Consider the following 10718-nt stretch of genomic DNA (forward strand, 5'->3'; position numbering starts at 1 on the left):
TGGGGATGTGTTCCACTTTGAAGCTTTGAAACTCTGTGAGTAATAATCTTACTTTTTCCAAATATTTTATCATTAATGTCTCTTTGGTCTGGTAGCTTCCTTGAACTTGAGCAATTACTAATTGTGAATCGCTCTTAAGGGTTATGTTTGTTGCCCCTAAGTCTTTGGCCATGGCGAGTCCTGCGATGACTGCTTCGTACTCAGCTTGGTTGTTTGAAGCTTTGAATCCAAAATGGATAGAGTGTTCCACTGTAATACCTTGAGGGCTTTCCACTATTACTCCTACACCACTCCCCTTGATATTGGAAGATCTGTCGACGTAAATGACCCAATCGACACTGTCCTCTGCCTCATGTAAGTGTGTCATTTCAACCAGGAAGTCTGCTAGTACCTGGACTTTAATTGCCTGTCGTATTCTGACAACTCTATTGACCATGAGATCATACAGCCTGCTAAATCAGGTTGTCTAAGTACTTGTCGAAGGGGTTGATTCGTTCTAACTCTGATAGTGTGCCCCTGGAAATAATGACGCAGGCGTCGCGATGTTAAGATCAGTGCGAAAGCGACCTTTTCAATCTGTTGATAGCGTAGTTCTGGTCCTTGGAGTGCTTTGCTGACGAAGTATATGAGCTGTTGTTCTTAGACTTATTCGCGCAGGAGGACCGCACTTATGGCTTCATTACTGACTGAGAGGTACAGAACCAGGGGTTCATTGGGTGGAGGCTTAACCAAGATTGGTGGGTTGGCCAAATGTTCTTTGATGGCCAAGAACCCTGCCTCGCACTCCAGATTCCAGTTAAAGTCTGTCTGTTTGCGTAATAGTTTGAGCATTGGCAATGATTTTTGAGCTGACGCAGGGAGGAATCTGGTTAGAGCAGTGATTCTTCCTGTCAATTGATGTAGTTCCTTTACGTTTCGCAGGCTGGTCATGCTGAGAATGGCGTTGCATTTGTCAGGGTTGGCCTCTATCCCGCGATGTGTGAGCATGAATCCTAAGAATTTTCTGGCAGGTACTCCAAACGCGCATTTGGCTGGATTAAGCCGTAGCCTGTATTTGCGCATTTGCTGAAATACCCATTCCAAATCTCGAGGATGGTGTGACGTAGTCATTATTTTGACTATCATATCATCAATGTAAACTTCAAGCATCTGTCCAATCTACTGACTGAAAACTTTGTTCATCATGCGTTGATAGGTGGCTCCAGCATTTTTGAGACCAAATGGCATCATATTATAGTAGTAGGTAGCTTTTTCAATGATAAAAGATGTAGCTTCCTCATCTGGTGTGAACATTGGAATCTGGTTGTAGCCTGAATACGCATCCATAAAGGATAGGATTTGGTATCCTCCAGAATTATTGACCAGCTTGTCGATGGTGGGAAGTGGATAGAAATCCTTTGGGCAATGTTTGTTGAGATCTGTGTAATCAGTACACATACGCCATTTTTCATTGGGTTTCCTGACTAATACAACATTGGAGAGCCAAGTAGAGTAAGTGATTTCTCTAATTACTTCTCTGGGTCTATCCCTGGCATGTCGGCGGCTGTCCACGCAAAAAGGTCTTTGTTATTTTGCAATACTGTTATCAGCGCGCTTTTCTCAGCTTCTGGGAGGTTTTGTCCAATTTTGGTGGTGTTTTCAGGGAGTGGGCCTATTTGGAAGTCTTCCAACTCCCCATCCGGTTGAGGACGAGTATCGCGCATATCTTCTCGCATGTCAAGATCGGTCATATTCACTGATGCTTTGCCTTTGTCATCAGGTTGTACAGGAGTTTTGGCTCTTAAACTGGTGTTATAACAGCTGCGCGCTATTTTCTGATCACCTCTGATGGCAACTACTATGCCAGACTTGTTATGCAATTTCATCAAAAGATGAGGCATAGAAATGATTCCCTTTAATGCGGCAATAGTTGGTCTTCCTAGAATGATGTTATATGTTGATGCGTATTCAATGACATAAAATTTTACTTTGATAGTTTGAGCAAGAGGCATGTTTCCAAAGGTGACCCATATTTCAAAGGTGCCTTTGGGCTGTACACACTCTCCGGCGAAGCCAATTAAGTCCGAACATCCATGAAGAAGATGTTCCTTTGGGATGTGCATCGCGCAAAAGGCATCCTAGAATATAATATCAGCTGAGCTACCATTGTCAATCTTAATACGTTTTACCTGGAGGTTAGCCATGCACGCTGAGATCACTAGTGGGTCTCATGGTCTGGTACGATGTCGCCATAGTCATCATCGTCAAAACTTATGGCCTGTCTTTGATCGCGAGAGGTGGAAGGGCGTGCATGATCGCGCACCGTCATGACTGATTTCAGATGCTTTTTTCGTTGAGATTTGGTCGATCCTTCTCCCGCTGATCTGCCGTCAATAGTGGCTAAAACACCTGCCGCGTTGTTAGGTAGTCCATCGCGGTGTTGCCCCGCGACTTGTCGCCTGTTTCTTGGTGGAGTTCTGTGACGTCTGTCAGTTGAAGCTGCTATGTCCTCTCTTCGGTCATTGTTGCGAGTACGGTTATAATTTTTCCTAGGGCGTGCCCTTTGTTTATTGCAGTTGTGATCAGGGCTTCTATCGTGCCTTCGCTGCGTCTTATATTCCCTGCAGCTGGAAATAAATTCCTGGAGCTTTCCTTCTCTTATGAGTGCCTCAATGGTATTTCTGAGCGCTAGACATTCGTCGATGGTGTGACCTTTGTCGTTGTGGAATTCACAAAATTTGGATTCATCGCGCTGAACTCCTTTTGGCATTGGAGGAGGTCTATTAACCCGGACATACCCTGTTTGGAATACTTCCTTAAAAATTCGCTTGGGAGATGCGTTCAAGGGGGTGTAGTTGTCGTATTTTCCCCCACTTTCTCTTTTCGCGAAATTTGCGTTGAAAATTCTTCTGGACATCTCTTTCGAAGTTGTCCGTGTTGGCCCTGGTGTTGGAGATTTCTCGTGATCGCCTATAATCCTCCAGGTTGATGAATTTCTCTGAACGCGCACGCAATTCCTCTATGGTGCGAGGTCGCTGTTTGGCCAGCGACATAGAAAAAGGGCCTTCCACAAGTCCTTCAGTGATAATGTGTAGTCAGACTTGTGGATCTAAATCTCTGACCAAAAGCGCTTCATCAAAGAATCTGTTTTGATAATCGCGCAGAGTTTCATTTGCTACTACTATTTTTGAGTGTATTTATGTTATTCAGTATTTTAGCATTTTGTGGATCATGATGTCTGATCTTTTATTTTGTATATGGCATGTATATGTTTTGTACATGTCTTTCAGTATGATGCATGTACATTTGTGTATTCAGGCATGTTGATATGACGTTGTAGTATTCAGTTATGTTTACATGTTGAATTGCATGCTGTTAGATATAGTGGCACGGAGCCAAGTTATGAACGCGCCCATGGATGGGTATATGATTATATTTGGATGTCTGGTACTTCTGAATTTATATGCTATATAAACTGTCTATCAGGAACTCTTGAGATTGAGATTGGAAAATCTCCAGTTGTCCGATTTACAGAGGTTACTCTGCCCGATTTTCGTCTCCGCCGAATAAGAATTAAACTAGAAAAAAGAAAAAGTTAGCTCGTATATTCGTAAGTTAAGTCTTTCGTTGTTTCTGTTTGTATCATATGCATGTTAATTGAACCGACTCGAGACGGGAATGTTACAGAATCTAGGGCATGTTACATCCGTTGACATGTGTTTGCCGCACCTGCTCTCGTTCGTCGACAGGTATTGGTTCACGAGAAGCCAAAGTAAGTGTTTGATGTACTTATAGGCCAAGGTCTCTCAACCAAACTCCACTGGGACTGAAAAAAGAGTGCATGTAGCCCATCTACACCAAGAGCTTTAAAAGGGTTCATTGAAAAGTTAACGACGTCCTTCACTTCTGTTATTGGTCAAGCTTGTGTGGTCCAAATGAGCGAACATGTTTCGAAGAGGGAATATAGGTTTGAAATGGTACTCCTCCTTATACAGGTTCTAATAAAAATGCATTGCCACCCCATCATTGTTCTTTACTGCGATGACAACGACTAATATTGGTCGAGTGGAAGAACCGAGAGTTGTGATCCCCATAAATGAGCCATTTTTGTCTTTGATCGTTGGAACCAAGTTAGCTCCTCCCTAATGTATATTAGCTAGGTTGAGTCCCTTCCATTGTTTCCTTTGAAAAATAACCATTATACAATATACTTTATCCCAATTTAATTTATTAACTCTAGTTTAGCTTCCAACTTCATGTTGCTTTTAAAATGATATATAGGATAAATATAATACTCATTATCCAGGAGAACACAACAATAATACAAAGATTGATGAAAATTAAATAAAATAAAAAACCAAAATTTGTTACCAAGAAAACTTATTCTTGAATATTGTTTCAAAAGAAATGCACGTGCATGCACATATGGATGAAATTTTATTTGTGTTTGTTTTTATCAATAATGGTGATTATCAATTTAAATTTCATTTGATATATTATATCTCATATAATAATCTTTGAAATTGATTTCTACTTCATATTGCATCACAACCTCCTAAACTTCAATTTAAAGAAAATTGTCATTCCACTTTATCAATTCCCTTCCCTATTCTGCCGAATTTCATTCTTTGCATCATACCTAACTTAGAAAGAGTACGTTAATTATGCAATACTCCATATTTAATGCACATTATTAATTTATTCACACGAACATTTCTCTGCAAGGTTTGCAATCTTCCCATTAAAACGTTAAAAAAAAAAACCAAACTAGCTTTATTTAGTGACAATGTATTTTGAATCAATCTTACTATATAGAAAGGAGAACCAAACTTTTCAAAATTGAGGTGTCGCATTCTCCTTAAATCTCAGCTTTCTGTTCACACTAGAGGATGTCTTGAAAACTTACTTCTTTTCCATGTAGTGAACAAAATATGTATGTTTGAATTTCTGTTCACACTAGAAGATTCTTTCCGTTTTAATGTAAAAATAACTTTTGAAAATTAGCTGAGGTGTCGCATTCTCCTTAAATCTCAGCTTTCTGTTCACACTAGATGATGTCTTGAAAACTTACTTCTTTTCCATGTAGTGAACAAAATATGTATGTTTGAATTTCTGTTCACACTAGAGGATTCTTTCCGTTTTAATGTAAAAAAAACTTTTGAAAATTAGCTGAGGTGTCGCATTCTCCTTAAATCTCAGCTTTATGTTCATACTAGAGGATGTCTTGAAAACTTACTTCTTTTCGATATAGTGAACAAAATATGTATGTTTGAATTTCTGTTCACACTAGAGGATTCTTTCCGTTTTAATGTAAAAATAGCTGAATCATTAAAACAGGTGAGTGATTTCATTTCAAAATTCAAAATTTTAAATCAGCTGACTCATTAGGTATTTTTGGGAGTTAATTAAGATCATAATGGTTAAAATGTTTTGAAATTTTCTATGTATTCCTTGCATGTATAAAGACGATATTTGGTGTTTCTTTTGCCTTTTGGTCTGCATCACTGCCATGAGCATTTTGTATCTTCTTTGGTCCATTTATCTACTCCTCCAAAGTATTCAATGTCCTCAAAATACGACTTCGTAAAGGATCTTAATCCGACGAAAGAAGAGTGGAGGATTAAAGTGCGTGTAGTTAGGTGTTGGAAGGTTCCCAGTTTTAATCAAAAAGATTTTGATGACAATGTGGATATGGTTTTGGTCGACGAACGGGTAATGTATTTTTTCTTTTTTTCAATGTTTTTTCTTTTCAGTAGCTCATTGTCGGTTTTTTTTTTTTTTTTTTTGCTTTGTTGCGTGTTTTCATTTTATAGGGTGGAAGGATCCATGCTACGGCCAAGGGTACTTTGCAGGTTCGGAAGAAAATTCGTGAGGGTGATGCTTATTTTATAAAAAAATTTGGAGTTGGGTTCAATACGGGTAATTTCAGGCCAACACGACATGAATATCGTCTGTCTTTCAGGATGATTCTGTATTTGACAGTCCTTCTGATGATAATATTATGTCGATAGGGTCAGGAAAAGCTGTGGTGAGTTGGTATTATTGACATAATTGGAAAATTTGATTTCCGTATCCTTATATTAATAGCGGTCAGAGTCATTTTGTTGACAGGATGTTCAGAGCCAAACCTGTGATAGTACTGATGATGCTGATATTTCTCTCACTTTGTTGTCACTGTCTGTGAAGTATGGTGATGTTGTTGAAGATAAAAATAATTGTTCAGTTGTCCGTCCTCTTAAAAAAATAAAGCTGGAGAAAGAGTTAAGTTCTGACTATAGATATTATAAAGTTTACGTGATTTATAATTTCATCCCTCTCACTCTGTGTGCCTTTTTGTTTATTTTGGCACAGTTTTGATGCTGCATCCGGTGACACTTCGGAGCAAAAAGAAAATCTGTAACTATGCTTTGGTCGATTTTTTGTAACGAGGAGCTATTGACATTTTCCTTATTATGTTGCCTATTATCATGTGTTGAACTTTGACAGTGTACCAAGGCCTTAATATTTGTGTTTAAATATTTTGATATCAACTTCACTTCTTCATTTTTAACAAAGTTTGCAAAAAAAATTTCTTTTAATATTTTGTTATCAGCTTTAGTACGATGTGTGAATTTCTTTAGTACGATGTGTTTCAGTTTTAGGGATGTCATTTGAAATTCCCCATTATACCAATTGTTAACAATTAATTTCATTATTAGTAATTGCTTGACGTTTCGTTTGAAGTTATTTTTAATGCTCCCCTGAATTTCGAATTAGTGTGTTGGACTTTTAAATTTTTAAACAAATTAATAAATGCCAATAAAAGCGGTAGATTGGTCGATTTTTTGTAACGAGGAGCTATTGACATTTTCCTTATTCTGTGGCCTATTATCATGTTTTGAACTTTGACAGTGTACCAAGGCCTTAATATTTGTTTTTTAATAATTTGATATCAAATTCGCTTCTTCATTTTTACCAAAGTTTGCAAAAAAAAAAACTTAAAAGTAATTGAATAAAAAATTAATTTATAATATTTAAAATATTTAATAATCCAATGTAAAAACAGCTTAAACATTAAAACAGGTGAGTGATTCCATTTCAAAATTCAAAATTTTAAATCAACTGACTCATTAGATGAGATGACCAATTCCAATGTGAAGGTAAGTGGCGCATTAAATGTTTTGTCTGCCACCTCATTTGTTTTAAATTATTAGAAATTTTAAATCAGCTGACTCATTAAATGAGATGACCAATTCCAATGTGAAGGTATGCGGCGCATTAAATGATTTGTCTGCCACCACATTTGTTTTAAATTATTAGAAATTAAAATTGATTTTCGATTTTTAAAAGAAAAATCGAAAAAATTAATTGAATAAAAAATTAACTTTTTCGTTTTTTTTTTTGTATTTTAAAATATTTAAAATATTTAATAATTCCAATGTAAAAATAGCTGAGTCATTAAAATAGGTGAGTGATTATATTTCAAAATTTAAAATTTTAAATCAGTTGACTCATTAGATGAGATGACCAATTCCAATGTGAAGGTAAGTGGCGCATTAAATGCTTTGTCTGCCACCTCATTTGTTTTAAATTATTAGAAATTTTAAATCAGCAGACTCATTAAATGAGATGACCAATTCCAATGTGAAAGTATGCGGCGCATTAAATGATTTGTCTACCACCACATTTGTTTTAAATTATTAGAAATTAAAATTGATTTTCGATTTTTAAAAGAAAAATCGAAAAAATTAATTGAATAAAAAATTAATTTTCCTTTTTTTTTGCGTATTTTAAAATATTTAATAATTTCAATGTAAAAATAGCTGAGTCATTAAAATAGGTGAGTGATTATATTTCAAAATTCAAAATTTTAAATCAGCTCACTCATTAAATGACATGACCAATTCCAATGTGAAGGTAAGTGGCGCATTAAATGCTTTGTCTGCCACCACATTTGTTTTAAATTATTAGAAATTAAAATTGAATTTCGATTTTTAAAAGATAAATCGAAAAAATTAATTGAATAAAAACTTAATTTTTCGTTTTTTTCGTATTTTAAAATATCTAAAATATTTAATAATTCCAATGTAAAAACAACTGAGTCTTTAAAACAGGTGAGTCATTCCATTTCAAAATTCAAAATTTTACAGCACAACTTAATTGAATAAAAAATTAATTTTTCGTTTTTTTCGTATTTTAAAATATTTAAAATATTTAATAATTTCAATGTAAAAATAGCTGAATCATTAAAACAGGTGAGTGATTCCATTTCAAAATTCAAAATTTAATTCAGCTGAATCATTAGATGAGATGACCAATTCCAATGTGAAGGTAAGTGGCGCATTAAACGTTTCGTTTGAAGTTATTTTTAATGCTCCCCTGAATTTCGAATTAGTGTGTTGGACTTTTAAATTTTTAAACAAATTAATAAATGCCAATAAAAGCAGTAGATTGGTCGATTTTTTGTGACGAGGAGCTATTGACATTTTCCTTATTTTGTAGCCTATTATCATGTGTTGAACTTTGACAGTGTACCAAGGCCTTAATATTTGTTTTTTAATATTTTGATATCAACTTCGCTTCTTCATTTGCAAACCCTTTTGTTTATTTCCTTTGCATCCCATAATGAGTAGTAATCTATCAGCAATGAAAACTACTTCGCGAAAGAGACGACACAATCATGAAAGGTTTGCACTGAAAGGTACGGCAGAAACAATATGCTTCGTTTTCTTTGTTGAAGTATATTACCATCTGATTTTTGTTTTCGTTATTGTGTAGAAAATGTTCCTACATTTTCTGCTTCTCCTTTTCCCAGGCAAGTTCTCTTTATCATTTTTTCTTGTGCAGTAAAATTATCAGTAAGAATAGCATGTGTGTTATTATTATTTAACGTTTTAATTTTATTTTGTATACTATTTAGCATTTCTCAAGTAACCAATGTGGGGAACGATTGCACATGCAGTAGACAGTGTATTCTTGATACTTCCAATGGTAATAAAAAAAATGTTCTTTTTTTATGTTTACATTATCTTTTATTTTCTTGGTTATTTAGCATCATAGCCGATCTTTTTTTTTTTACCATGTTTGTTGCTTTTATTTTATGAACAGAGATTCCTTGGAGAAATACAAAAAAAAAAAAATGAGTTGTTTCAATGAGTTGTTAAGTAATTCCTCCCCTACAGAGTGTATACCAAATTTGCTGTCAATTGGTATGACTAAGTTATTATTCTGCATTATATTCCTATCTTAATTTTATTATTCATATTCCTCATATACTTTGTCTCCGTGGTCTAATTGTTATTATTCATATTGTCAAGAAGATATTTTCTGCTGCTTCTCCCTCCAATTTTGGAACGTAAGTTGTCTCCTTCAAATGTTAATTTACCAAAAACCAAAGTGAATAATCTTTACTCCTTGCAGTTATTAGACATCATCATACCAATTTACTTTTTGTTGTTTTCAACAAGCAATCTTTCTGAAATTACCAATATGCATAGTGGTGGTAGCAGTTGTAGACACCCTCTTCGTGATATTTCTAATGGTCAGCAAACTTCTTCTTCAACTGTGTTTATGAAATTTGTTTCGTGACTTCCTGATATAAAATGTCATTTTTTTATTACTGACATGAAAATTGAACTTATGGTCTCAATTTTGTCTAGAGAATCCTTCTTCGTGCTCGAACTCACCCGTTGATAGGTAAGAATTTTTCATTTTTTTTTGTAGAGCTGCAAATTTGCAATTGCACATTACTGTAATTTAGTGTGACTGTCTAGACCGAGCAGGCTTAATGAAATAAACGACGTACGAACAAATTTAACTTTTCCCTCCCCAATTGCTAAAGTAGTTAATAATTCAAATCCACATCGAGGTAATCTTTAATGAAAAAATCCTTTTATTGTTTCGATATATCATGTTATAGAATAAGATGATAAAAATTTATTATGAATTATTATAATAATACTATAGTTCTTATCTTTTTTGTAGATAGCAAAAATGCTAGGATGAGACGCAAATGAATCATTGCTCAGAGGAAGAATTCAAAGAAATTTACAAGCACACTCAATTCCATTAGTAGAATGGCTGATTTAATAGGTTAGTTTACCTGTGAGTTTAAACATTTAATACGTCATTACTACATGGATATGGATTTCAACGTTTGAGTTTTTTTCTAATGCAATGCTTAATAAGGTGTCCAATCTGTATTTTTTAATGTTTGAATAGAGATTAATGCTGAGGATGCAACCACCATGCGTTCAACTGTTACTGTGTTATCTAAAGATAAATTCGTGTCAGGGAATGATAACTGCCCAAGTAGTACTTCAACTTATGTCTGTCAACGAAGTAAGATCAACGTATACTATTTCGCTCAATGTTTTTTAATGATGTTTGACAAGAATATGTATTTTTTCTACCGTCCTATGTTATATTTTTAACAAGCCGTGTTTGCTACAGACACCAATTCACCCGATCAGCCTGTGTTAGACATATCTTCTGTCAACGAAGGTCGTTGTATAAATTAATTTGATTATTTTTTATTCTGAATTATAATTGTCATGCACGCCTGAGTTCGGTTTGTGCTGCGGTAATGGAAAAGTTAAACTTCCTTCTTTAAAAATGGCTCCAGATACATTGCTTCAACTGCACAATAATGAAGATATAAGGAGCCGTCATTTTTTACGATATATTCGAACGTACAACATGATTTTTGCCTTCACCTCCTTCGGTGCAAAAGTTGATAGATCCGTAAATGAAGGTTCTGG

The 10718-nt window shown here is 35.0% G+C and overlaps 1 protein-coding gene across 1 annotated transcript; it reads right to left on the reverse strand.

Annotated features, from left to right (window-relative positions):
- Positions 1-1158: 1158 nt before the first annotated feature.
- LOC133293612 (uncharacterized) lies at positions 1159-2102 on the reverse strand. The gene is made up of 2 exons (XM_061492203.1): positions 1513-2102; positions 1159-1459 (listed from the first exon to the last, which is right to left on the reverse strand). Exons 1-2 carry the CDS (start codon positions 2100-2102, stop codon positions 1159-1161), a joined length of 891 nt encoding a protein of 296 aa, XP_061348187.1.
- Between the last annotated feature and the right edge of the window lie 8616 nt (positions 2103-10718).

Source organism: Gastrolobium bilobum, unplaced genomic scaffold (assembly GCF_033153095.1).
Source record: "Gastrolobium bilobum isolate Gb01-03AN ecotype WA unplaced genomic scaffold, APGP_CSIRO_Gbil_v1 utg18084, whole genome shotgun sequence".
Classification (NCBI taxonomy): domain Eukaryota; kingdom Viridiplantae; phylum Streptophyta; class Magnoliopsida; order Fabales; family Fabaceae; genus Gastrolobium; species Gastrolobium bilobum.